At 45.7% G+C, this 26,474-nt stretch overlaps 9 protein-coding genes across 9 annotated transcripts; 4 read left to right on the top strand and 5 right to left on the bottom strand.

The window, feature by feature from the left end:
* Positions 1-134: 134 nt before the first annotated feature.
* JR316_0004612 (Triple specificity protein phosphatase PtpB) lies at positions 135-1,261 on the bottom strand (the record flags this gene model as incomplete). Its single annotated transcript, XM_047890376.1, has 6 exons — positions 135-282; positions 337-488; positions 543-698; positions 753-786; positions 855-1,017; positions 1,072-1,261. 6 exons carry the CDS (start codon positions 1,259-1,261, stop codon positions 135-137), a joined length of 843 nt encoding a protein of 280 aa, XP_047750137.1.
* Positions 1,262-1,459: 198 nt separating this feature from the next.
* JR316_0004611 (DNA replication licensing factor mcm6) lies at positions 1,460-4,719 on the top strand (the record flags this gene model as incomplete). The annotated part of the gene is made up of 8 exons (XM_047890375.1): positions 1,460-1,734; positions 1,789-2,302; positions 2,354-2,767; positions 2,824-3,125; positions 3,180-3,714; positions 3,766-3,927; positions 3,980-4,501; positions 4,558-4,719. 8 exons carry the CDS (start codon positions 1,460-1,462, stop codon positions 4,717-4,719), a joined length of 2,886 nt encoding a protein of 961 aa, XP_047750136.1.
* A 523-nt stretch (positions 4,720-5,242) lies between these two features.
* On the top strand, positions 5,243-11,533 carry JR316_0004610 (Formin-like protein 5; the record flags this gene model as incomplete). The annotated part of the gene is made up of 20 exons (XM_047890374.1): positions 5,243-5,474; positions 5,530-5,880; positions 5,933-6,450; positions 6,500-7,249; positions 7,308-7,724; positions 7,780-8,045; positions 8,103-8,171; positions 8,224-8,386; positions 8,457-8,573; positions 8,628-8,741; positions 8,791-8,868; positions 8,918-9,866; positions 9,920-10,047; positions 10,097-10,162; positions 10,214-10,369; positions 10,423-10,506; positions 10,564-10,702; positions 10,760-10,890; positions 10,941-11,114; positions 11,162-11,533. 20 exons carry the CDS (start codon positions 5,243-5,245, stop codon positions 11,531-11,533), a joined length of 5,274 nt encoding a protein of 1,757 aa, XP_047750135.1.
* Positions 11,534-11,772: 239 nt separating this feature from the next.
* JR316_0004609 (Nuclear elongation and deformation protein 1) lies at positions 11,773-16,005 on the bottom strand (the record flags this gene model as incomplete). Its single annotated transcript, XM_047890373.1, has 8 exons — positions 11,773-12,451; positions 12,509-12,736; positions 12,792-13,031; positions 13,100-13,242; positions 13,296-13,559; positions 13,618-13,987; positions 14,040-15,168; positions 15,222-16,005. 8 exons carry the CDS (start codon positions 16,003-16,005, stop codon positions 11,773-11,775), a joined length of 3,837 nt encoding a protein of 1,278 aa, XP_047750134.1.
* A 75-nt stretch (positions 16,006-16,080) lies between these two features.
* Positions 16,081-16,624, bottom strand: JR316_0004608 (NADH dehydrogenase [ubiquinone] 1 beta subcomplex subunit 9; the record flags this gene model as incomplete). Its single annotated transcript, XM_047890372.1, has 5 exons — positions 16,081-16,128; positions 16,179-16,194; positions 16,244-16,271; positions 16,325-16,413; positions 16,470-16,624. 5 exons carry the CDS (start codon positions 16,622-16,624, stop codon positions 16,081-16,083), a joined length of 336 nt encoding a protein of 111 aa, XP_047750133.1.
* A 66-nt stretch (positions 16,625-16,690) lies between these two features.
* Positions 16,691-19,607, top strand: JR316_0004607 (RNA polymerase I-specific transcription initiation factor rrn3; the record flags this gene model as incomplete). Its single annotated transcript, XM_047890371.1, has 5 exons — positions 16,691-17,029; positions 17,082-17,385; positions 17,443-17,732; positions 17,789-19,012; positions 19,065-19,607. 5 exons carry the CDS (start codon positions 16,691-16,693, stop codon positions 19,605-19,607), a joined length of 2,700 nt encoding a protein of 899 aa, XP_047750132.1.
* A 496-nt stretch (positions 19,608-20,103) lies between these two features.
* Positions 20,104-22,129, bottom strand: JR316_0004606 (uncharacterized protein; the record flags this gene model as incomplete). The annotated part of the gene is made up of 6 exons (XM_047890370.1): positions 20,104-20,346; positions 20,410-20,805; positions 20,862-20,879; positions 20,945-21,134; positions 21,202-21,557; positions 21,617-22,129. The coding sequence occupies 6 exons, from the start codon at positions 22,127-22,129 to the stop codon at positions 20,104-20,106; spliced, it is 1,716 nt and encodes a 571-aa protein (XP_047750131.1).
* A 604-nt stretch (positions 22,130-22,733) lies between these two features.
* Positions 22,734-24,334, bottom strand: JR316_0004605 (Zinc-type alcohol dehydrogenase-like protein; the record flags this gene model as incomplete). The annotated part of the gene is made up of 11 exons (XM_047890369.1): positions 22,734-22,884; positions 22,937-23,019; positions 23,088-23,174; positions 23,234-23,257; positions 23,324-23,474; positions 23,536-23,631; positions 23,684-23,736; positions 23,787-23,997; positions 24,058-24,098; positions 24,149-24,244; positions 24,293-24,334. The coding sequence occupies 11 exons, from the start codon at positions 24,332-24,334 to the stop codon at positions 22,734-22,736; spliced, it is 1,035 nt and encodes a 344-aa protein (XP_047750130.1).
* Positions 24,335-25,100: 766 nt separating this feature from the next.
* On the top strand, positions 25,101-26,398 carry JR316_0004604 (putative ribonucleoside hydrolase; the record flags this gene model as incomplete). The annotated part of the gene is made up of 5 exons (XM_047890368.1): positions 25,101-25,130; positions 25,182-25,253; positions 25,307-25,766; positions 25,823-26,262; positions 26,315-26,398. The coding sequence occupies 5 exons, from the start codon at positions 25,101-25,103 to the stop codon at positions 26,396-26,398; spliced, it is 1,086 nt and encodes a 361-aa protein (XP_047750129.1).
* Positions 26,399-26,474: the final 76 nt, after the last annotated feature.

Genomic DNA, 26,474 nt, shown 5'->3' with positions numbered 1-26,474 from the left:
CTTTTTTATGTACTCATGTTTTGTGGATTTGTGGACCTATCCTCTGATTCTGATCTATACTTTACCCTTGCATATGGATAATTGGGATAATATACATGCTTCAATGAAATGAGGTATGAAAGTTAACCAGCTGTTCATAGTCGTGGTAGACCGGGAGTCAGAATGTTCCTCCTAATCGTTACTATGTCTTCGTCTGAGAAGCCAACATACTCTTTCAGATACGTTACAGCTCCGCCATATTTTTCGTCGAAGTGTTGGAGAAATGCTTGCATCGTTTCATGACTGTTACACAAGTGTTACTTGCATGTGAAATTGTAAAAAATGGTGGGATCTCACCGGCAGGTAAACATGTTTAGGGCAGCTTCATTATTTGAGGCAAAAAGAGGCTCTTTCGAGAGCCTAGCCATAATCATCTCTCTTGCAGGTTCCCTACCCACTCGCGTGAGGGCGTAATCGCGAGAGATCAATTCGTTATCCACGCCGGCCAGCTTTACCAGGCCGATCAATAATTAATAAGATGACACTTGACTGTATCGACATACCTTGAGAAAAATGGCGGCCATAATGCCAGTTCTATCCTTGCCAGCAGTGCAGTGGAACACGCAACCTTCGTTTGGTCTGTCTCGCACATGTCGCAGAATAGCCCCGAAGGCACGTCCTCCATTATCAAGGATTTGGGAATATAGCTCCAAAAATGCCTAAAAACCTATATATCAGCTTGGACAGGACGTTAATGTTTTGAGGCGACACACCTCGGTCTTTCCACTTGCGTATAGTTGATATCTCCTATGAAGGCAATCACATGGGTTAGCCGGGCGGGAATGAATACTGGAAAGCATCCATCACGTACTTACTTGGCCATCATCTCCGGGCTGTAGTCCGCTGTTTGAAATACTGGGGTGTGCACAACTTCTACCCCATCGATTTGAGGTAATGGCGTATTGTATTTCCGTATTTCTGTGTCAGAGCGAAGATCGAAAGCCTTTGTTACACCAAGTTCCCTCAATTTGACTTTGCCTACTTGACTATAAGAGAGTGATCATGGCCTGTAGTACATATAATCAGACTTACCATCCTCTGTGATGCCAGATAATTCTGCAGAGCGAAAGAGATATCCTGGTCTTGTAATGAGGCCCTTTTCTGTAGTTGAAGGATAATTTCCGAGATCCCTGACATTTATGACACCAGGAATGGTCACAAAAGGAGGTTTAGAAAGAACATCTTGTACATAATCTGGATCTAAAGGGTCAAGGTCGCGCATGTTGAAGTAGGGAGATAGGTAGGTGAGGTGTAAATGAGTGACGAGCTGTAATTAACGAGGGAATTTAGTGACCAGATGGCGTCACGCACACGAAAGTGCCGGCCCTAAACAGAGGCGCGAATCCAATTTTCCAGTTCTTTTCGTCGCGTCACATTCATTGCACCCTTATCGTCCAAGCGTGTCAGTGACCATATAGCCATGGATTCCGATGCCCCATCTTCTCCATCCGCCATGCCTTCCTCTCTACCTCCTAGCAGTGCTCCCGACCTGGTCCCATCCGCCGATGGCGGTTCGCCTCGTCGACCTATAGCTGATGCTTTAGCGATGAGAATTGATGAAGCAGAAGAAGACAATGAAGAGGGCGCCCAAGGAAGGAGGCGTAAAAGACCCAGACAAATGAATGGTGATGTTCCTATGGTCAAGGATGCTGTCGGGGAGAGCCTTGCTGAGAGCTTCGAAACATTTCTAAAAACGTAGTTAAACATGCACCTTCGTCATTTGCAGCGAACTGATCCCGTCAATACCAGATTCACAGAAGAGATATCGCTGGCTGCTACTCCAGGATCTGACGGTGCTGGAATTGACGCACAAGGGGAACTGATATACATCGAACAAATTCACACAATGCGTGAATACGAATTGACCACGCTCTACGTTGACTTTGGTCACATACTTCAAAGGGATGATGTTCTCGCAGATGCAATTCAAAGACAATACTACAGATTTTTACCTTACATTCGACGCGCCCTTCTCAATCTCGTGACGGAATACGAGCCAGAATACCTGAAGATCAACCCCACTGCCGCCACAACTGACTCAGCGAACCTCCAATCCCGAGAATTCAACGTCGCATTTTATCATCTTCCACTCGTTTCCGGAATTCGCGAGCTAAGGACGGATAAGATTGGGACCTTGATGAGCATTAGCGGGACGGTGACCCGGACTAGCGAAGTACGACCGGAGCTTCTTTTTGGCAGTTTCATCTGTGAAATATGCAACGGACTTGTTCACGACATCGAGCAACAGTTCAAGTATACTGAAGTAGGTTTCTTGTATCCTTTGCCACATATAATGCTCAGCTCTCGTCTTCAGCCCTCTCTATGCCCAAATCCAACATGTGGAAATCGTACTGCGTGGCAACTACAAATTGACACCTCCAAATTTACGGACTGGCAAAAGGTTCGCATCCAAGAAAATCCCTCAGAAATCCCTACTGGATCAATGCCTCGTTCTTTGGACGTCATACTACGTTCAGAAATGGTTGAACGTGCAAAAGCTGGTGATAAATGTGTATTCACTGGAACATTCATTGTTGTACCCGATGTCAGTCAACTTGGTTTGCCGGGTGGAAATAAAGCTCAAATGCAACGCGAAGCCAGCAAAGGAAACGCGTCCACGGGTGGCGTTGGGGGAAACGGAGTTACGGGTCTCAAGGCATTAGGTGTACGAGACCTACAATACAAAACGGCATTTTTGGCATGTATGGTGCATGATGCGGATGGGCGGGTGAGTATCGATCATGGACGCAGATGGAATTTCCGAATAATTGTTCTTGTTACCAGGCTGGTACCAACATTCGAGGTGAAGAAGAAGTTGGCGATGAAAGTGGACAAGCATTTATTCAATCCCTCACTGAACCTGAGTTTGAGGAACTGAAAAGTATGATCGACTCGGATCATATATATTCTCGCCTAGTGGAAAGCATCGCACCTACGGTATACGGGCACGAAATTGTCAAGAAGGGTCTTTTACTTCAGCTCATGGGGGGAGTCCACAAACAAACACCCGAAGGTATGCATTTGCGTGGTGACATCAATATCTGCATTGTTGGAGATCCCTCAACCTCAAAGTCCCAATTTCTGAAGTGAGTTCAAGAGTTTCCATATTACACTGATGACGAACTGAACCCTTGAATCAGGTACATTTGCTCTTTTTTGCCAAGAGCTGTATACACCTCGGGAAAGGCTTCATCAGCAGCTGGCTTGACCGCTGCTGTCGTCAAAGACGAGGAGACAGGGGATTTTACTATCGAAGCAGGTGCTTTGATGTTGGCAGACAATGGTATCTGTGCCATTGATGAGTTCGATAAGATGGATATTGCAGACCAAGTTGCAATTCACGAAGCTATGGAACAACAAACCATTTCCATTGCCAAGGCCGGTATACACGCTACGCTGAACGCTCGAACGTCCATTCTAGCGGCTGCCAATCCTATCGGTGGTAGATACGACCGCAAAAAGACACTGCGTGCCAACCTTCAAATGAGTGCTCCTATCATGAGTCGGTTTGATCTCTTCTTCGTAGTGTTGGATGAATGCGACCCCCAAACCGACCTCAATATTGCGAAACATATTGTAAATGTTCACCGATTCCAAGATGAGGCAATCAATCCAGAATTTAGTACGGAAACACTACAGAGGTATATACGTTATGCTAGGACATTCAATCCAAAGGTAAAGTCATTGCAACTATCATGGATTGTCCTTCTCATCGTTTGTACCTAGATGACACCAGAAGCGGCAAACGTTCTAGTCGAGAAATATCGAATTCTAAGACAAGACGATTCAACAGGTGCTGGCCGCAACTCTTATCGAATTACTGTCCGTCAATTGGAAAGTATGATTCGGTTAAGCGAGGCCATTGCAAGGGCGAACTGTACTTCAGAAGTAATATCTAGTTCATTGGATTGTTGATTCATTCTCATTTTTCCCTTTCCAGATTACTCCTGCCTTCGTCCGCGAAGCATATTCCCTTCTACGACAGTCCATCATCCACGTCGAGCATGATGCCATTGATTTTGACGAGGAAGAGCTCGAGGGTGAACGTAACAGAGAACGACAAGTCCTTACCGACAACGGTGAAGATGTGCCACTAATAGCCGATGCAACAACAGATACTGTAGATGGCAATTCTATTCCGATCAGAGTAAACACTGGAGGCCGTCAAGCTGCGCCTCTGCCCACTGAATCATTCTCGCGAGCTGGATCCAACCCCCCTGCGGCTACCCCTGCCCCTGCCCCGCCCAAGAAGCGTATGATCATTTCACACGACAAATACATCGAGCTGCAGACCATGGTCGTCATGCATGTATCTAACCATGAAGCCAAAACAGGCCATGGTTTGGATCGCGAGGATCTCATAGATTGGTACCTCGAGCAGAAGGAGGAGGAAATGCAGGACATCGACCAAGTAGAGTATGAAAAGGAACTTATCGTCAAGCTTCTACGAAGATTGGTTAAGGTAAGTAAAACATATATGCTTCACCATACAGCACCCCATACTGATGCATTGGTTAGGAAAACTACTTGCTTGAGATAAAAGGAGATGCGCAAGATTCACTGCTTTCTGCCGACGAAAGTCAGCTTTCATCGGCGCCAGTGGAGGGTGACAACGTCCGAGTCTTCTACATGGTGCACCCATCGGTCGACACGGAATCTTCGATGACCTCTGGATACTGATTGAATTTTTTTTTCTTATACCAATGATTTCATGTTTTTCATTAGTCTGTTTTATACCCACCATCTGTACATAATGTAAAGTATGAGTTACAAAATTTGCAAAATCCTATCACATTTTTCACATCAAACCTATACCGAAGTATAAAAATGGAAGTAAGTATGAGCAAATCGAGACAGCTCGCGTCCAGCACCACGTGCCTCTGTACACCCCCTTTGCATGTACCAGTACCGAACGAACAACAAGAGGGATACACATACTTGAATCTGCATCTTCTGAAACGATATCTTGATATTTATTCATATTCACACACCTAGCCTGTCACTGATACCCCGACGTTACTGCACTATTTCATCACAGGGAAATACTTTAGTCACTCTATTGTCAGTCTTCACCGTCGATTTAATCACACATTCATCAGTAACGCGTCTGTGAACAGTGATCCACCGGACGCGTCTACTCGCGTCGCTACCTTGCCACTTTCTTGTACCTGTCTATGTTCTGTATCAGCCAGCTCGAGCCGGAATGCCTGATACTGTGATTGTCCCCACAGTCCTTCCCACTGGCACCCTCCACTTTGCTGAGGTCCCTGAAGGAAGCTATGCTCAAGAGGTCATTGATGTTCTACTTCAGATAGACGGCTTGAAAGAAGAAATCCTGGGCCATTTGGAAGACGAAAAATGGGCCCTCCAAATGATAAGATCGGAACAGAATGGCAGAGTCTGGGAAGAGGAAGAACTTAATGCTCTGGGAGACGGTTTGTTTATTGCTTAGATGCGCTGTCTAATAGAGGTTTATGTTTTATTAATCAGGTACAATTGAAGCAAATACGTTGATTGCACCTATACTTGACAACCATAACCGAACCCCAGAATCAGCTCGGCGTCATTTTTCTTCATTTCCCTTGACTGGACATATGCATACCCCTGCATTTCGGCTTGTCTCTCTCCATCCACACCTTTCTTTGAATTTCTCTTTTACAAGGGTTCCTGAAATTCACGATGGGTTCGAGTACAAACTATATATATCACGTTCAACCACAGTTGCAGTCGCAATTACTACGATCATGGAAGAACTTGGATTAGCGAAATCACTTCCTATACCAGGAGCTGGAAATCTGGAGTATGTAATAGAAGAAGTATGGTATACCGATTCCGCGGAAAGTGTGTTGAACCTCTACTTACCTGTTGATCACCTGCTAAGATTCATCTCTAGGAGCATCAAAACTTCCTGAAGCGACTATTCTTTTTGATATTGTAAACTTCCCTTACAGTGCAAATCCTTTCAAATCGAAAGCCAGTCGCCGATTCAGATTTTGTGTTCCAGATGAGTGGTATCGCCGATCCAAGTCCCGTTTCGCCTCTCCAGCTGTGGCTCCGTCTGATTCGACAATAAACCGCCTTGCCGCCCTGCAGGAGTCGGATGATGAAGAAGAAGAAGGGACGGCAAAAATCGGCCAGCAGAAGGTACAAGAACGTCCCAAATCCGCGAGTACCGTTGAGCAACGTGGTATTGTCACTCAAAGTCGATTGTCCAACCTTTTTGAAGGGTGGTTGGGATCACCACCGTCATCTCCTAAACGGAATAGTGTCGTCTTTTCTCCGGAGAATAGAAAAAGTGTCAGTGAGCCAAGACTTTTAGACAAGAGCTCAACTACAGTGGACGACAATATTTCAGAATCAAGCGACGATGGTGACGAGGAAACGTTCGAGAAAGAATTTGAAGAGATGCTGGTAAGCAAAATCTTTCAAGGCTGAGAATGCTTTCTCAATTTCTCTGTAGAACGACCTTGGCTTGAAAGACGAGGGAAGGGCACGTATGCGTGTACTACCTTCGGACCGCAAGAAATATCTTCTTCGTCAAAATAAACAATTTAAGGCTACCCATCAGCAAGTCAACGCGAATGGCACTCACCCAGTGCATGCGGCCTCGTTTGGCCCTTCAAATGCACAAGCCCTACTTCCCAAGCTTATCCCGCAGCTGACAGGGGATGCAGGGCTAATTCGCAGATTTTCTATCATGGGATGGGGCTCCGGAAGCACTGTTTCGTCGCCTGGTTTATCTACTGATTCAAACAGCTTGAACAGCGAGTATAACAACAACAAGCCAACTTCTGCAGACCAAATTGCAAAAGCCGCAGGAGATATTCCACCTCTTCAATCGCAAAATACAGGAAGCTTATGGGCTAATTGGTGGACATCCTCTGGCGGCGATAAATCACTGACGACGGTCGATAAATATGGCAGTAAGGAGGTCGCAAAATCGGCGAAGTGGTATATTGATGGTCTTCGCATTGGAAAGGCACCTGATATGAAGCTAGTCAAGCATCTAATTACGCTTCGGGTTCATCTATCCACTGCAAAAGTGGCATTCATTCAAGATTTCGTAGTTAGTGAGAAAGGGTTAATTGCTCTGGGATCTCTGTTGGCGAGTTTGGTCAGCAAAGGTGGTAAAAGACGAGTTCTCAGTGAACTTGAAATCACCGTTCTTCTGGAAGTCCTAAAGTGTCTACGAGTGCTCCTCAATACAGAAGTCAGTTTATACCTTCTCACTTCTTTTAACTTATGCTAACTCTTAGGGGTCTTGCTAGCCTGGGTTCAATCAATTGCTAGTTTCTCCAAATGTTATCACACACATATCTTATGCTTTGCATACGTCGTCTTTGAAGGCTCATACGCTGGCCGCAGAGCTCCTCGCCGCCATCAGCATGCTGGCTATAGATGATGGCCATAAAGCTGTCTTGGCTGCTATGTCAGATTTCCGTATTGCATTCGACGAAGATTTTCGCTTTGAAACATTGTTGTCCACACTTCGATTACCTCAAGTCGATATTGACGGCGAGAGCGATGATGGATTTGGATTTGGCAATGAAGAAGAAGGGATATGGGAGGCACGAATTGCGACCATGGCGCTTATCAATGCCCTGACCAACTGTCCCGAAGAACTTGAAGATCGTATGGTTCTCCGAGAGGAATTTAGTCGGAGAGGCTTGAACGAACTCATTGTGGTACGTTTATACTCGCTCATACTTGGATATACAATGCGCATTATTTATGATGTAGGCTCTGCGATACATCAAACCTCCGGATTCCTTGATAACGCAATTGAATATGTACACTGAGGAGAAGTATGAGGATGAAGAAGATATGCGAGAACGAAAGCAAAGCTCATTGAGTCAGCAAAGCTGGGGTCATGAACGAACACTTTCCGACTCCGATGTTGTTCTGCAGGATTTGGTCCAATTAGTCAAGCAACATGGCGAGCTTTACCCTGTAATGCTAGATATCCTGAAACATTACTCTCGACTTTTGCAGAGAGATATCGAATTGTAAAACTTTTTTTATTCTTCTTTATTCTGATCTGCTTATATCTATTGCATTTCTAGCCAGCTCAAAGCGGATCTTATGACTGTTCTCGACCGCTTTGTCGAACAGGCGGCGATGCTTGATACGCTGTAGGAATCTTTTTGCTTTACGCTTTTTACGTAATGATGCTCACTTTTTCAGTGATGCAAACTGGAAAGTGTTTCTAAAGCGCTTCTCAATATCAGTCCAGCATATCACTGGACAAGAAGTCGAAGTAAAGTCACTTGATGAAAGCGTATCCAGAGATTTCATCGAACAGGAAGTTGAATCCCTTCGCATCAAGGTCGATGAACTAAGCGATGAGGTAAATATTTTGACCCAATCTATTGACGAGAAACCTTGTTTATCCACTCTATCTTTTGTTCGATGAGTAGCGGGCAGAACTTCGTAAAGAATTGAATCAACAAATTGCAGAAACAAATGCGCTCAAATATCTCCCAACTGGTATACAAACGTTCAATCCCGACAACACGAAGAAAACCGGTCCTGAGGTATGAAATTTCCGGCAAATCTTAAATACATTCTTGTTCACTTTATTCTTCAAGCAAAATTTTCATGGACTTGTACAACGTCTGGTTCAGAAAGAAAAACAAGTACTTCACCTTCAAACCGAGCTGGATCAATTCAAAACTCAGAATCGTGGGGAGTCAAGGGAATCAGTGCGTTTACTCTGCCTCTACGCATCGTCTGTCTCACATTTCATCTTAGGATGAACGCGCAAAAAGAGAGCGTGATAGAATAAAGTGGAATACTTGGATGGAGGAAATGACGAAATATAAGACCAAGGTTTGTAGTGTGCCAACACGTTGCGGTGTCTTCTTAACTGCTTTTTCAGATCACCGAATTGGAAAATATGATATCTATCAAGGACAAAGAAATCATCTACCTGAAACGCGCTTTGGAGTCTGTTTATACGAGATTTTTATCGAGAGAGGAAGCTCGAGATGGTGTTAAGTCAGCAGACGTCGATGCTCAAATGATGGCAAATCATACTATACAGCGTCTTACAGAAAAAGACGATCAAATAGCAAGTCTAAAAAAACAAATCGACGAGCTGCAGCTTCGTCTAGCTGCTAAGCCTAAGACTGAACAAGAGTTTAAGGCGAAATCTCCCCCTCCTCCACCTCCAAGTAAACCCAAGATACATACCTTAAGTAGTAGTCATTCGATGTCAACGCCGTCCCCGCCACTACCACCACCACCACCACCACCACCACCACCACCACTATCCTCCACAATAATGTCTTTTATTGCCCGTCCTACCTTTTCCGACTCTTCCGAATCTCCTTCCAAAATTCCTCCTCCGCCTCCCCCGCCGCCACCACCGCCTCCACCTGCGCTGCGCTTGCCTAACCAAAGTCGTGTTGAAAATCCTTGTGCCGATGCTTCTCCTTCTCCTTCTCCTCCTCCTCCTCCTCCTCCTCCTCCGCCGCCGCCGCCGCCACCAATATCAACACAATCTGCAAGAGTTCAGTCACCAATGTCACCATTACTTTCTCCTGTGCCGCCTCCTCCTCCACCGCCATCTGCATTTAAGTTGGGACCGCAGAAGGCGATCACCCGCCCAGTTAAAAAGATGAGATCATTCTTTTGGAACAAATCTACGATTTCTAGCGCTGCACCTTCGGTATGGAATGATCTGCCGGCTGATATTCAAGTAGATCTATCAGACCTGGAGTCAACATTTATCCTTGATGCTAATCCGACCAATTCTCCACAAAAAGAGGCCATCAAGAAGCAAAATGTAGCGACTGTCTTGGATATTACCCGCGCGAACAACGTTTGTATGTACTTTCAACTACATACAAGTTTTTTCGCTGATTACTTTGTATGAAAGCTATTATGCTTTCAAGAATCAAGCTCGATTGTCCACAAATTCGTAGATCCTTGCTTGAGATCGATGACGCTGCGCTCTCTCTTGATGCCCTCAAAGCCCTGAGTAAACAACTCCCTACGGCAGAAGAGGTATGTATATAATCTGCGTCCTGTCTGGTGTCTACTAACTCAGTCCAAGATGGAACGCCTTAGGTCATTTGACGACATAAGCAAATTATCGAAAGCTGATCAATATTTTCATGAGGTTTGTTTACAACATTGTGCTGTTGCCTTTTGTCTCACACAGTCTGCAAAGATCATGACAATTCCTCGACTGTCTGAACGTTTGAATTGCATGCAATACCGACGCAACCTTGACTTAGACATAGAAGAAATCCGACCGGATTTGAATGTTCTTCGGAATGCATCTTTGGAGTTGCGCTCTGCGGTTAAATTCAAGCAAATTCTTCGAGTAGGATGCACGAATGATATTTAAAAGGTGCATTGCTCAATCATTGCTTTTAGATTGTCCTTCTTCTGGGCAATACACTTAACGGGGCCACATTCCGAGGAGGAGCGAAAGGTTTCCAACTCAATTCTTTATTGAAGGTCAGCAAGCGGGACAAATTTTATTTTTTTCTTGACCGTGTCCTGATTGTTTTGCAGCTCATTGAGACTAGGACAACTAAGGGAGGGCCAGATTGCCCAACTCTTTTACACTATCTTGCCCGAGTTCTCCTGAGGAAAGACCCCTCGCTCATAAATTTCATCGATGAACTGCCTAGCATAGAGGCAGCCGCTCGGGGTAAATATTCATACCCTTCTTCTCCTGCTAGCGATCTGATACTTTTAAACCATCCAGTTTCGGTCCAGGTTGCTTTACAGACAGTAAACACATTGGTTACTGGTTTGGGGCAGATAAATGAAGAAATTCAAAATTATCATGGAAACCCATCCATTCCAAAGAATGATCGCTTCATCGAAGTCATGCAGGTGTGTTTCTTTATATATAAACAGAATGCATTCCTGATTGTTCCTGGAAGCCCTTTGTCCATGAAAATGCGCAAACCGTTGACGCTTTGAAGCACATGGGACAAGCTATAGAGGCTGAGCTTCGTCTATTGCTTACATACTATGGGGAAACTCCAGATTCTCCCGATGCGCCAAAACCAGAAGATTTCCTGGGCCTCGTAACATCATTTTCCTCGTCCCTTCAGGTAAGTGATAACTGAATGTGCCGGTCTACTATCTAATTGCCTCCCAGAAATGTGCTTTGGAAGTACATGAAGCTGAGATGAAGTTGAAGACATTATCGCCTCCCGTACTCCCGACTGTCGCGGAGGATACTGAGAAGACACCCAATTCTGTGAGGATTACTAGCAACGTTATCCTTCACATGGTTATTCTAAATATACTTCCACAGACTCTCAAAGTTATCTCTAATGGAGAGGCAAAGGCCAGACTCGAGATACCAGAAGACTCTCAACAGGGTTTAACTATTGGGAAACGATCGTTTGGTCGTGGGGACCTAGATCAGGCTATTAAGGATATGAAGGAGGGACAGCGTAGGATGCGTCCGGCACGACCGCTCAGTAAAATATTTTTCGATGGAGCCAATGCTGGAGGACGATCATAATGACATTCACTTGGAACCTCAACGTATACCTAATGTATTTATAAATTTGTTTCATATACCAAAGGATTTGTGTACAGTATGTGCCTTCAAGTGTTCCTTGTAATGTTGCAAAAATATAATGTATGCGAATTGTATCCTAGGGTCTCTATTAAGGTGATAAATCTAAATAATGGATATGCGAAATGACAGTAGATTACGTTAAAGCAATTGCATGGTTCAGCATAGCGAAATCGAAGCCATTACAAAAATGGCACATTTTGCATTTCACCAGCAGCAAGTAAATCATCATCAAATGCTTCTTCTGCCTCCTCTTCTGGGTTCTCTTCACCCTCGTATGCACCCTCATCGTCGTCATCTTCGTGACCTACATGTTGCTCACCCTCTTCTCCGTCGTCCTCATCCATACCGAAGTGACTTTCATCCAGTGTTCCAGGCATACTGGTCATGCTCCTCCTCCTATTTCTTTTTCGTCTCTGACCATCAACGCCCAGCTCTCCTTCATCGTCTTCGTCATCCGATTCAATATATGAAGATGACGATTCAGGACTTGCACTGCGACGATATGGATCACCGTTGACCCGCGTCATGAATCCCAAAGTCGAGCTTAGCTTCTCGAAAGACGACATTTGTCGCAGATGCGAGCTACGGTAACCGTCACCACTAGACAATGGCTGACTGTCAGTGGCATATGGTCGTGGGTTATTGTTTGCTCCCAGACTGAAATTTCGTAGTCTTGCTAAAGCGCTTTGATTGGAGGTATCAGAGCGTGCGCTAAGGGCAGGAGACGGGGGAGACATGTCTGGGAGTGGGAAATCTTGGACAGGAGTTTTCCAATAGTTGAAATCTGTATATTCAGGAGTCCACTTTCGATGGATCGGCGGGAACATCTGATCTACAAGGTCCGTCATATGAATATATCTAGATTGCTTTATTTAAGACAACTCCCTTTTAAATAAATAAGGATGTTATACTCACGAAGATTTGTAACCAGCTAATTCCAAAAGCTCCATCTTCACTTCCCCACTGCTATCGATGGTGAATATTCTGGCACTGGGAACATTGACACTTCGGTAAGACAGGGCATCAGTAATTCTATTCCCGAAGCCTGCATAGAAAGGGTTGCGTGCAGATTCTCCGAAGAGGCGTTGGATATCACGTAGGCAAGCCATCTTAAACAATTCAGGTTTACGCATGATCACTTCCCTATAAGATAAATAGGAATCAGCAAACCGCTCAAAGACTGTAACATTCTGCGCACCGATGTAAAGAAGCCATCAAACGATCAGGGCTCATAATTACTGGTCCTTCGGGAAGTTGATAGTTATTTTGTTTGATACCCTTAAGATAATCTCGTGTGGCATCTGCCTGTCCAATAGCTCGAGAAGTGAGATACATTATTTTATAGCCGTTCCGAGTTATATCAGTGTAAAGCTTTGCTACACCGAGATGGGTCCAGTCTCGCCCAATCATTGCAAAAACGTGTCCAAGCCCATCGGACCTAGATTCCAGTAACATTTAACATTAGCTTTTTTTTACAAAATGGAATACACAAATAACTTGGCCTACTTGGTGATTGTGCCGTCAATGTCAGAAATGACGACAAGGTCCGTTGAATCCCAGACAAAAATCCGAGCAGTGGCTGCGATTGCACCGGAAGCTGATAGAGAAAATGTGATGGAATTAGGACCTGACCTCAGATTGAGCGATTTCTAAATGTCGATGTCATCAAAATGTTGGCGATTGAAATTTGGGACAACCTCACGAGTTGGTCTGACGTCAGTCTCAGGGTCTTAGCAAATCTTTTGGAGGGAATTGGTGGATTTGGCGGACTTGATGAATGAACAGAAGCAGCATCGCTGGGTGATTTGGCATGCGAAGGACGAAGACCGCCATCGGGAGTTTGTTGCATGAATGCTGAAGCCGCACTAGATTTTGTTACAACGTCTTCTGAAATACTCTTCCGGTTGTCTTTGAGGAAAGTATTGCTAGCTGGAAGGGGTAACGACGATGTGGAGGTGTCATTTTTCTTCAGCATTGTGCGTTAGACACTATAAGCTACAACTCAAAAGGGAGAAGAAACTTACGGGGTTTAGAACATTACTATATCCTTTGGCATCAGAGGCATCCTTTCTGCGACTCCTATTCCACCATTGCACCCATGACGAGGACGTCGGTTTGGGTGCAGAACCTTGGCCTTGGGAGGCTGGTTCAGCTTTCTCGTCTTGCTGCCGTATATCAGCAGCTGAAGGAGATTCCGACTTTGCTCGCCCGTGCGACTTCTGCTCTGAGGGTTCATATGACAATTCGTCCTCGCTGACAACACTTGTCTCTGCAGGCGGTGGTGGGGGAGAGACTGGACGAAGAGAATCGCCTGATTCACGTTTGCGGATAACCGACGACCGCCATATTATGAGAGAATCCATGAGTGGAGACCCATCACTTCGGGTAATATACCTGTAAAACTGTCAGAAATATGATAAAATTTGTTCAAAGTGAAAAGACGCACTGATGATTGCCTGCCCACCGAATAACTAGTCGTGGGTCGCTGACTATACTTTCGTCCTCAATAAACCTTGGCCAATCTACTCGGAAGCGATCAAATTGTCTTGCTACCTCAAACTCGTCTTGGAATCTTTGCTTCGTCTTGCTAGTATCCTTGCTAGACTCGGATATTTCACCAAGAGGAACCAAGCTTAATTGAAACCCGATTTTTCTGCCTTCAATGCTGAGCACAAACATTGTAGGGTCATTCTTACTTGGGCTCAATGTCCCTCCTACTCCATACACACCGTTGGTATTGCTGTCTTCTTCAGGTTCTGATGACCCTACAACTTGCTTCTCCCAAAAGCGGGCGCTTCTTCCCCTTTCTTCATTTTCTTCACCTGGACTATTGGCATCCTCATATTCTTTATACTCTCGACTTCCTTTTCGCTCGTTCTTCGCCGAATTGTCCAAATAACGTGGTGGAACACTTCTACTACGTCCTGTGCTGCCATTTCCACCCGGTATCCTCAGAATAATCTCATCCATGCCGTCCTCAGGTATTCCATTCCCAAATCTGCTAGCCATAGGGGGCAATTCCAGAAAAATTGAACCTCCCTTCTTGTCGTTAAATCCACTTTTAGACCTGACTGCTGAACGCCAATGTGGTAATTCGATTCTACCGCCCTTCCCAAACGAGGCTTTTCGAGGAGATGGCTGTGGAAATGCACCCCATTCCCAAGAGTATTCTTGTACAGGCATTTGATGCTCGCCAGCTTGAGTTTGAGGAGAGAGGGAGAAGGATGTTACCGGTTCATTCTCAGATTCAATATCTGGAGGTGGTTCAGATGTTGCACGGAAAAATGGTTGGGCTGAAGCAATAGGCGAACGCGATCCTGCTGAAGTTGGGGATGGTGAGGGAGATGGCGAAGATACAGACGATGACTGTATTGAAGATTGCGTATGCGGGAGAACAAGATATGGTGTATCTGATGGGAGGGATGGTGTCGAGGAATCCGTTTTCCGAGGAAATGCGACTTGTTCTTTCGAATTCGGCTTTGAGGGAGAAAGAGAACCAGAGGATCTGACCGTTTTGTCAGATGCTATACGGTCATGGTATCCTGATTTATATCCCTCCATGTCGAGAGTAACATCTACGCAAGCAGACGCATTAGTTACATTCAGTAGAAACGCGTACCGAACAGACCATGGTGGTACTCCACTTCAGGAACATGAACCTCCGAATTGAGCCTCTTAAGAGCTACGTCGACGCGTGCGTCTTGTGCCTCCATGGCTGGCGTACGCGATCGCTCAATTTCATAACCTGGGGATGGAGGAGGGGACGGCAAAGACGTAACGGAACTCTGATTTATAGTCGCCCGAGACCCACTTTTCCGCAACGCAGAGGGGAGGTTGTGTTTTTGCTTCGGAGTAGTACGCACGTCATCTGGACTAGTATCTTCTTCCTGTGTTCTTCCGTCGAGGTCAAGAAAGTCGGGTTCGACGCGCGTGCTTCCGAGTTCACTCTCGACCGAGTCTGATGGTGCTTGGAGATTCTGTGACTCCTCATCTTGCTTGGCGGCGAAGCGGTCTGTGTCAACAGGATCTTGGTTCGATGCATTTCCAGTCGGTGTTTCGTCAGGCATGGTGGGCTGCAGAATAGGTGAGGTTATAAGATCCTCGGGGACGTCGTCGTCGGTCTCGAAAACAAAGAAGGCCTCGCCAGCCTCACCAATCTTCATATTGAACGGAATTGGGTTTCCATTGACAAAGACATTGACTTTCTTCTCACTTGGTCTCAAGACCTGCCATTTACCGAAGCGTACGTGAAACGGGGAACAAACCAATTCAGATTCGCCGTTGTCTGTAGGTCGACGGATGACAATGACGTCGATGGCACCGGTCAGGGTGGAGGGGTTAATTGGGGGGAGATCTTTGTAGTACTGGTACGGGGCGCTTATTGCGCTGACTGCGCCGCGAATATAGTTCATCGATGAGGAGGAGAAGCTGAGAAGAGGAAGAGGCAAGAGCGATATATTGTGTACTACAGTCATGTGATTCTACTACTAGTGGTGTCCCCCCGCCTCGTGGTCGTACACTGGTGCTGTGCTAGGCTATCCATCCGTCAGTAAGTCCGCGATTGTGTACGCGGAAGAATACCTACCGGTAGGTTGCGTTCCCTGGTTTATATATCAGCATCTGTGTATTGAATGAAGCAAAAATACGAACCATTTCGTACCACCGGGAGCGGTCGGTGCTGATTTCCCAATTGAGCAGGTGCAAAACCAGTCCCAAGAAAAGATATCTCACCAATAACTGGGTCAGGGTGCTTGAACTCGGCCAGACGGGCCTCAGCCTGTTCCAAAACTCGGGCAAGCAACCTGGGATCGTGTATGTCTCTGCCAAAGCCGCTCAACCAAGTTCTACCACGCAGGGCTGCCCAAGAGGCTCTCACCGGTTGGCCTCGAACTCGGCTCTGATTTGCATGGCCTCCGCCCTCCAAAGATCGCGTCTAATGGTCCAGTCTAAGGCATTCTTGAGGGAGCGTCTGTAGAGGGACTTGACATAGAGTCTGTGTGCTGAAGAAAATGCGGTGGCCGGGGACGACATTGCAGCGGTTGTGGTCGTGTTGAGGCCCAGTCACGCCCAACACCGTTAATGACACATGCTGACGTAATGATTCCCACTTTTTTGGTCGCGGTCCCGACATGTTCTCTTCCTCCCAAAAAATACAAAGACATGGATCCTCATTCACGGCGGTCTCAATTCAACCACAGAACCCCGAAAGCAGGTCCATTGTCGAGGAATATCGATTCCATGCCTCCACAGCCCTCCCAGAAACCAGAGTCCTCCAAGGTGCCTCCTCCACGAAAGACAGCGTCCCACTCGTCTGCCACCACAAATCTCCTCATTCGACGACCGATCGCAACAAACTCCCGTGTCAAACAAGATGAGATGTTCAAGCGCGATATGTATCTATCAGTGGTCACAAATGCGCTCCAACAAAAGGCAAACGTGCGTCCAATCTACCCTTTTCACCCGTGTCAAACAACCGACATTTGACTAGGGCGTGTCAGATACTTTCGATGAACTCGTTTCCCAATTCAATATCTCGCCATCGTCCTCATCTCAGCACTCAAGCCAATTTGATCCTGCACAGATCCGTCTGTGGCTATTAGCCCTCTCACATGTCGTGTCTCGCCTGGAAAAGACACATTCAGCACTCGTCGATGCCATCGTGAATATGCCATGGACAACTTTTGACAGCGCCACCGTGAAGTCGTTCACCGTCTTCATTGGTATGCTCCTGAGTGCTAGGCCGGAATATCTTTCCCTCGTGTTGGCCAAGATTGCACATGGCTTTACATACCGTGAGTTCTTGTTTGATCACAGTATTTGTGTGGAATTAATCTGCGTACCATAAATAGAATCTGGACTACAAGCCCTCGATGCTGGTATACCATCTACCTCGAGTGCCCCGTTGACCCGCAGAGTAATTTACGACAGAGTGCATTTCCTTCTCAGGCATATCCTGTCCCTCGTGCCGACCTTACCTTCTACCCTCCAACCTCTTCTCGTTCGCCACTTTCCCCACAAAAGACAAAATCAGGTAGCACAAACGACTTATATTCGAAATTTGCTCCGGGTGTCAGGATACTGTCCAGAGCTAGCCGATAAAATCCTTGCCACCATTGTGGATCGTGCCATCCAAATTGACGTGAGCTGGAGTCAAGGATTTGTAAAGTCACTGCTAACGCTTACCACATCTCGCAGGTTGAAATTCAGATTGAACTTGAAGAATTGGAGGAAGAGGAGAATGAGGGCGACGAAGATGTGTTTGAACTGGACCCTTTCGACATCGTACTCGGCCAAGAAGTCTCTTCCTCGGCATCGGACACAGACGACTCTGATGATGAAAGCGACGACAACTTCAGTGATCTTTCTTCTGAAGCGGGAGACATGGACGATTTTGATCTGTCACGCCGTATCGAAGTGCCCATGAACGTCAAGCATATTCAAGAAATGGTGAAAAAACTGGACGCCATTTTAACATTGCTTTTCGAACATTTTGAGAGGAGTAAAGGTGCTAGTAGCATTAGTACAGATTCACGGCCCATGTCACCTCTTGAATTGCCACCACTACCCCCTCTCGAATCGAACCCTTTAACACCAACCGATTTTCTATCAAGCAGACAATCTCTTGATCTCACTGCTTCTACTGAGATTTCTGCTCCTACCACAGAGACAAGTTCTTCCAAGGTCAAACTATCGAAATTATCCGGAACTAAAACATCCTTACATTCACAATTCCAATCTCTATTATCCATCTTTGACCGCACGATTTTGCGTACCTTCAAATCGCGCTATACACAATTTCTCGTTTTCTGGTTTGCGTCTCTTGACCCCGAATTCGCGGATATCTTTCAGGGTATGTTGGTTGAGCGTGCTTTGATGCCTTCCTCTGGTGGATTCTCTCCCCATACCCATAACGACTCTTTTGGAGACGGTGAAGAGTCCACCTCCAACAGTCAACCACACACAATGACCCCCGAACTAACACGGGCAGCTGCTGCGTCATATATTGGCAGTTTTGTCAGTCGCGCCACCTTCGTCGATCGGGATGGAACACGTCGTGTTGTCAGCGTGCTGTGTGAGTACCTTCGGAGTCATCTGGACGGCGTCGAAGCGGATGTCAGATTGGGGCTTGGGTTCGGATCGGAGTCTGCGCCGTCGAGTGTGAATGCTGCTGCTGCACTCAGTGCAATATTAGCGTCTGGACAACACACCGTATTTTATGCCGTCACCCAGGCTGTCTTTCTTATTTTCTGTTTCCGATGGCGAGATTTGTTAGGCGGTGATGACGATCTGGACGACTCGTACGTGGATTTGGATCTGGACTTGGATGGAAGAACGAGGAAGACACCTGCAAAAGACAAATGGATGCCAGAGCTTAGTGTGCTAAAGAGAGTCGTCACCTCGATCTTGAATCCCCTCAAGGTATGTTGTCATTGTTTTTGTAAAACGCTTTTAGTTTTAATCGGTTTAATAGGTTTGCTCATCTAACGTTGTTATGCAATTTGCACGGGTAGCGCAAGCAACCGATTTTATCTACTGCTACACTATGCTCGAGATGAACAAGCGCAACGACATGTCCTTCGCGTCTATATCAGGCACTTCCGCATCTGGACCTCGTCCACGGCTCTCCAATGGCTCGTCTGAAAGCCTTTTGTCCTCATTGACCCTGCTACAAGCAAAGTTGCTGTATCAACCTGCCAATGCCGAACTAAACACATTCTTCCCATTCGACCCGTATCGTCTACCTAAATCAAATGCTTTCATTCAGGGTGTATACCGGGAATGGTCGTCTGTGGCTATCGAAAGCGATGACGATGACGATGATGAATCTGACGTGGATGAAGAAGAGGATCAGTTGTCCAGCGATCAGTATGATGATTTCAGAAGCGGTGGGCTGGATGTACCCAGGGAGAAGAATGCTCAGAAATCTGACGATGATGGGGGGCTCGGGGAGTCGCTCGGCGCGATGAGCATCAGTCCAGCTCGCATGTCAATATCAGTGAGCATGAGAGGTTGAAACCGTCAGATGGTAGATATGGACGGTTGGACAGCCCATTGGTTGATTTCATTTTCTTTTCATCATGCCGTTCTGTTTACAGGTAGACCACGCTATCCTACACATGCCGACATTTACTATTACTACAGTGCTCTTACTATTCAAGCTTTAAGTATTCAACTCATAGTCTCTTGGACGAAGGTATGTCATCAAATATAAATGATACCCGAAACGGTAACGACCTTGCCAAATCGGGATTCATGTCGAAAAGCATAAAAATGTATAGAGATAACGATACAGTGATGAAGATGTTGATACAATGCTCCATGAAATGATAACTAGATAGCAAACAGTCAAGAAGTAATAGCTCGTCAAGAGGCGTTTAGAGTCGTGAATTTGTGGTGATCGTGTGAAGTAATAAATAAATGAGTAGGTAGGAAGCACCCTCCGTAAAAGACGAGACGCCAGCTCGCCCATATGAAATGAAGAAACGCATGCGTCGTTGCTTTTGTAGAGGTTAGAGTGTGCGATACATGTCCAAGACGGCAAAGTCTGTGGTATTTCTCAAGTCGACACATTCTTTGCGAGGCTTGGGTTTGGTGACCGCAATAGGAATGGGGCCCTCTCCATGTAATGTGGCAATCGTGACTGGAAGGGAGGCCACAGTACCCGAGCCTTCGGTGTTACTCTCGTTGAAGGTTGCCTTGAGAGCATGGGGGTGAAATAATGCCGATTTGAATGCAATTAATTCGACTGTATACTGTATGTAGATGGCTTGTTAAGTACCTGTTGTTTAATCAAAATTTTAGGGACGGAGACTTACGGAAACTTTGAACAAGGAAAAGGAGCAAGATGGTTGGAGTTCCTTGCTTAAATGGATCTCTCCGTTCAAGTCCCTGCAGTAAACGCCGTTTATAGGCTGACTCTGCGCTCTTTCATTGTCTGAGCTTGTCCACCAAACAGCTCTTTCTACTTCTGCAACATCGACCAGCATACCCTTCTGTACATCTGTCGCATTTCCTCGCACAGAGACGGATAATACCTGTGCCTGTTTCTGCTTGCGCGATAGGAATGATTGACCGCCGTCGTGGTAGTATTGTACACGTCTGGCAAGGCGAATGCACAGGGTCTCTGGGCGGGCGAATACATCGAGGTCCTCTAAATCTTTACAGCGGATAGAAACGTGGCAAGGAATAATAGTTCCGCGGGTATATGCTTGCTGCGAAAATATCTTTTCAAACGATTGCATTTAACTTTTTTTTGGTAAAAACTTACTGGATTCGTGATGGAAAGCTAGATTTCAGAATTAATAAAAGATTAGTCTCAATCTACCGGGAAAGGTGCAAAAATGAACTCACTGTGCAGTCGAATTTGACACTTTTACGGCCAGAAAGCCTCCCGGAAACAGTGACAGGTGGCATCGAATGCCAGCCTACAGGATCGACATCAGGACCCGGTAGTTGTAATTGCTGCGAGTAAGCAAGTTGGCGAAGAATGGATGAGGGAGTGGGCTTGATGTCAGGGACGTAGATGATAGTCGCGTGAAGTCTAGACAAAGCAGGCGTGAATTTAGTTGCTGGTAGAACTAAGATAAATCTAATGATCTATAACTCACTTAGAGTCCGATCGTAAAATACCGTGTGTTATTCGTAATACAAGTTCGTAACCAATATTTCCTTGAGTTCCGCGCTCTAGAAAAGTTGGCGGTGTAGGGGTCTGTATATTTGGTTGTCCGTGATGTCCCGGGAGGCTTATGGTCTCGGGGAAAGGGAAAGAGAACGGCCATGAGTATTTTCCCACAAACTTTCCATCGAATTTCTTCGTTCGAGCAGCGAGAGATGCTGGGGTTTCTCCTGGAAGTAAGAACAGGGAGCGCGGGTCTCCGTTATTGCGGTTCCAGGATACTATAGGTAAATCAAGAAAAGTACATGCTCCATCCTCATAAGAGGTAGTGATAACCCGGCCGCGTAACTGCCAAAACGAATTAATATACAATTCAAACAGACTTAAGTTATCGAGGGAAAGCTCACCGAAAGATTTATAGAGTTGATGGTTTGTGGTGTTTCAAGGTTTAAATCCAATGATCCTGTTATGAGATCGTTTCCACTGAATCGCAGGACTTTCTGACCATTCCCACTTGAAGGGCCATATATTCTCAGATTCGTCCATGGTTTGGATTTGGCGCTAGTGGTAATGTGAAACTCGCGGAGCTGAAGACCTGATGAGGCACTAGGTAGCGCATTGCGGTCTTGTTCTACCGAAAGACCTAGTCGAGAGCGCCTAGCACGAGCGCGATCTGCACGTGGTCGTGCTCTAGAGTAAAATACTGTCGAATAACGAGGAGGATTGGTAAACGCGTTCAGGGTCCTAGAATAGTTTCCACTAGCTGCTATAGGTGAGGAGATAGCTATAACAGAGTATCTCGGGGGAAGCTGGATTGCATTATCGATGGTCGATATCGATGGTTGAATAGAAGAGTCTCCAGAGTCGTGATCTGGAGTAGACAGAGATGGCACAGAAGAATTACTGGTGACTGCAGACATTGTTATAAGGAAAGTGGGGAAAGTATTCAAACGAAGGGCATGGGCTATGACAATTCAAAAGATGGGCAAGAAGGACACCGAGACAGAACAGAAGTGCTAGCTAGATCGACAACCAGACTTTTATTATATGCACTGGGTACATTTTGGTCAAGAAGCAGATTGTTACTCCACGTTTGATTGTCCTCTACGACCCAGTAGAGAATGCGGGAGAGGAGAACGTCCGCGGTCTTATTGTTGTGCAACGATTCCCAAGCTCCTTCTCTGCGATACTGCAGAGGCCTATCATCGGCGTTAACACAATCAACCCAAAAGCATTGCGACCACAGGAGTCCATGGATAACAAGTTGAAGACAATAACGAAGACCTAGATTAGATGGCAGATTTCTGACTCTTTTATCTAGCATTGACCTTTGGCGTTCCCATGGCGGCTAAACTTACCCGTCGTAGAGACAACAAAACGAATGAACTTGCAAAGACAAAAAAGACTTGGTATGCGTGCCTCGGCATTTTCCGTTCTGATATTGATTGGGAATAAATGACGTCACTTATATTGGAAAACTACAACATGGCAAATATGCATCGAATGACCGCGGATTCGTGGATTCTAGGCAACCTTGATGACAATCTTCCCAACATGTTTTTGTGACTCAAGATAGGCATATGCAGCTATAGCCTCATCAAAAGTGAATACCTTGTCGATGACGGGCCTGGTAGTATCAGGATTTGCAAGGATGAGACGGTTCATATCATTAAATCTATGGCTTTGATGAGCTCCTGTTGGCGTTAACAAAACTTAATTGTCCTTACTGCGCAACAGAGCCAATCAATATTCCGCGCAACGTCACTGCGCCTCGAATCAATGGGAAAATGACGCTGGGATCACCTTCGCTCTGTATAACGGTAGTTGATAGTCAATTAAGGCTCGCCAGAACAGAAATCGGATGAGCAGAGTTCTCACAGATGAAACATGCCCAATAATATGAATATATCCACTTCCAGTTTTGGCGGATTTGATAGATTTTGCGAGAGTTCCTTGGCCTCCAACCTGTAGAATATTTTAGAGAGTCGTTGGAGCCAAACCAAGGAGATACTTTCCTCAATAACATGATCAACTCCTTCTCCGTTTGTCTTAAATTGAAGGAATTAAAACATCGATTCAAGATAAAAATCGAAGCATCGAAAAATGAGACATACAATTTTCAGGACCTCTTCGTCCCAGTTAGGTGTCGTATTGTAGTTGATCAGGTGTTTAGCGCCATACTTCGCGGCAATCTTTAGCTTTTCGTCAGAAGATGAAGTCGCAATCACGGTTGCTCCAGCCGCAACGGCAAATTGCAAAGCAAAGCTATATCCGGATTGTTATTAATAGCCGACATACCATTAGGGGGGAGAGCTGAGAAACTTACATAGATACGCCCCCTGTTCCCAACGCCAAGACAAAGTCTCCAGCTTTAATTGGCACGGGCCCATGAAGTGCGTTATATGCTGTGAGAGCGGCGCAACTGTACGAAACTGTTTACTGGGCGCAATATAGGACATCCGATGCTCACTCACGGAAGTGTGGCAGCTTCCTCATAAGAAAGGTGAGCAGGAATTGCCACAAGAGACTATAAGGTTATCACTATTTGCTGCCCTTGACGGATTGAATAAAGCGTACATGAGCTGGGAAAACTCTGTATTGAGTGAGCACGCCATGAGCTTGACCACCCAGCGAGGTCGCCATAATCGCAGGGGTTGTGCGGCCGTGTATGTGGTCAGTGGAAAAATTAGGACAAACTCGGTCACCCTTCTTCCATCCAGTGACATCCTCGCCAACAGCTAGAACTTCACCTGCACAATCCGATAATGGAACCAGGTTAGCGGGCAGGCTTCGCTGCATTGTAAGCGCATAGTCGAGTCATCAATCATTCCAAAACCGCGATACACACCCAGTGCCATAGATGCCTTTAGAGACCATAAGATCTCTGTACTACAGGGATATCAGAGCTGACACTATATGCCTAAAGTTGGATAATTTACTTGAAGGGAAGTTGCATGAATCTTCACGAGAACATCGTTTGCTTTGATTTTGCTGGTAGGGGCTTCGCTTTTAACCAGGTTTTCGTAAGAGCCCATCTACAGACTTTATGAGCCCATACACTTTCTTTGGGTGTATAAACATACCTGAGGAAAGGAGTATTGTACAGTGGTGGTTGGAATAGCCATCCTTGATAGTGAGAATTATTGAGAAGAGACGATGGGTTGTGCCAGTTGTGTATGATCTCTGGTCGTGAGTGAAATTTATATATCATTCGGTGACGCTGAGAATAGTATCCGTGGTGGGTGACGCCAGTAATGATCATCATGCTGGACTAGACCTCCAATCAGTGAGAAGCCCTGGCTGACATGTTTTCTGACCAATGACCTTCCCCATGTGCTTGCATTACTCATGCAGATACTCCCCAGAATTACATACCGTCAAATTTGGATAGGATGCTAATCTCCGTTGAACTAGGTGATATCATTACAAAGATGGAAATAAGAATGGCAGATCAGAATGACGTTCTTGACAAATGTGATGCCTTCATTAAGAATTGAAAGGGATGAACAGCGAAAGCTTGAAGCTTGAAATTGGCAGATACTAGGTAGTCTAGATTAAGACGGGAGTATGATTGTTCGGTTAGAGATTGATCCGGTTTGGTGATCGCCTACCATTGGTCACCACCAATAAGTAGTGTGAAGGCCCAAGGCGATGCTGGACAATCAGTTTGGACATATGGCATCCGTTCCACTACATTTTTTCTGACACAAAGAACCATATTGGTTTGTTGTCGTTAAAGTGTGTATAACAAGACCGAATTAGTGTCCAAACCGAACCAACTGGCACCCATCCATCGCAAATGGCGTCGGCGGCTATCGGCCCGATCTTGATAACATTTTGACTCTGAGCTAGGGGTTTGCAGATCGCACGACTTCTGAACTCACCACTACGATGAAGTATGTGTGGTTGGATGTGGACCCTGTGAGTACTTAGGGAGGTTTGTTGCTTCTGGTTTCTCACTTTTTCTTATAGGGCCATGATGATGCCACTGCGATAATGCTCGCGGTGAATACTCCAACTATTAACCTTTTGGGCGTTTCAACAGTGAGCAAAGTCAAATATTTCGTAGAATCAATCAGATATGATCTGTAAGATAGACCCACGGAAATGCGAGCAGTGAATGGACCGCGATAAACGCTGCCCGATGTCTTCTTGCGTTTGGTGGATCTCCAAATATTCGTGTGTTTCCAGGATCGGATGAGCCCCTTTTGCTTCCTGCGAAACATGATCCACAGATTCACGGAGTGGATGGTCTTGGAGGGGTAGAAGGTCTCCCCGATATTGAAGACCCAAAAGTTTTATCCTTGTTTGCAACAGATGAAGATGGATCTCGCATTCGTGCGTTAGAAGGCATGTCCAAGATTATCAAAGATACGTGGAAGAAAGGTGCAGGTCACCAAGTTACAGTCATTTCCACCGGTCCAATGACGAACATCGCTAACTTTGTCAGTGTATATCCTGACCTGCTTCCTGCCGTGGAAGAATTCGTGTTCATGGGCGGTGCCGTCGGTATGGGTAATCGCTCTGCTGTTGCAGAATACAACATCCTGTGTGATCGTGAGTGTTTATTGGGTCCATATTTGAACAGACCTTACAGGCAAAAATGCATATAGCGCACGCAGCACAAATAGTCCTCAATGCACCTGTAAAGAAGGTGATGATGCCAATTAATGTCACCCACACAGCAATTGTTACCAGAGATATCCACCGTGAAATTCTGGTGTCGGGTTCTTCCCACGAATCTTCAAGGAGCACAGAACTACCAAAAGCGTCAACCAATCTGCGCCACACTCTGTCCACATTAATCAGTTACTTCGCAGAGGCGTATAAAGTAACTTTCGGATTTAACGACGGGCCTCCTCTTCACGACGCGCTTACAATCGCATACGTGGCTTATCCGGATCTCTTTAAGACAACTCGTCATAGAGTGGATATAGAGCTCACAGGAACTCATACCATCGGAGAAACTGTGGTTGATATGTGGCATTACCGCCCTTGCGATGATACATGGGGGCGAAATGGACGGAATTGTATCGTGGCAGAGGCCATGAACGTATGTTTGTTCTTCTTAAATCTATACTGCCTTGATAAACAAGAGTTCTTAGGTCAAGCGATTCTTTGATATTTTTTTGGAAACAATTTTGAGATGCGATCAAGTGTCGCCTTTGAATATGAATACAGTGCCTTGAGTGCTTCCAAATAAACTGCAGTCAGTACTCAAAATTGTGATAGATCATTGGCGAAATCGTACAATGCGTTCAACGT

Source organism: Psilocybe cubensis, chromosome 4 (genome assembly GCF_017499595.1).
Source record: "Psilocybe cubensis strain MGC-MH-2018 chromosome 4, whole genome shotgun sequence".
Taxonomy (NCBI): domain Eukaryota; kingdom Fungi; phylum Basidiomycota; class Agaricomycetes; order Agaricales; family Agrocybaceae; genus Psilocybe; species Psilocybe cubensis.
The sequence above is the reverse complement of the archived record's forward strand: the minus strand, read 5'-3'. Positions and strand labels throughout refer to the sequence as shown.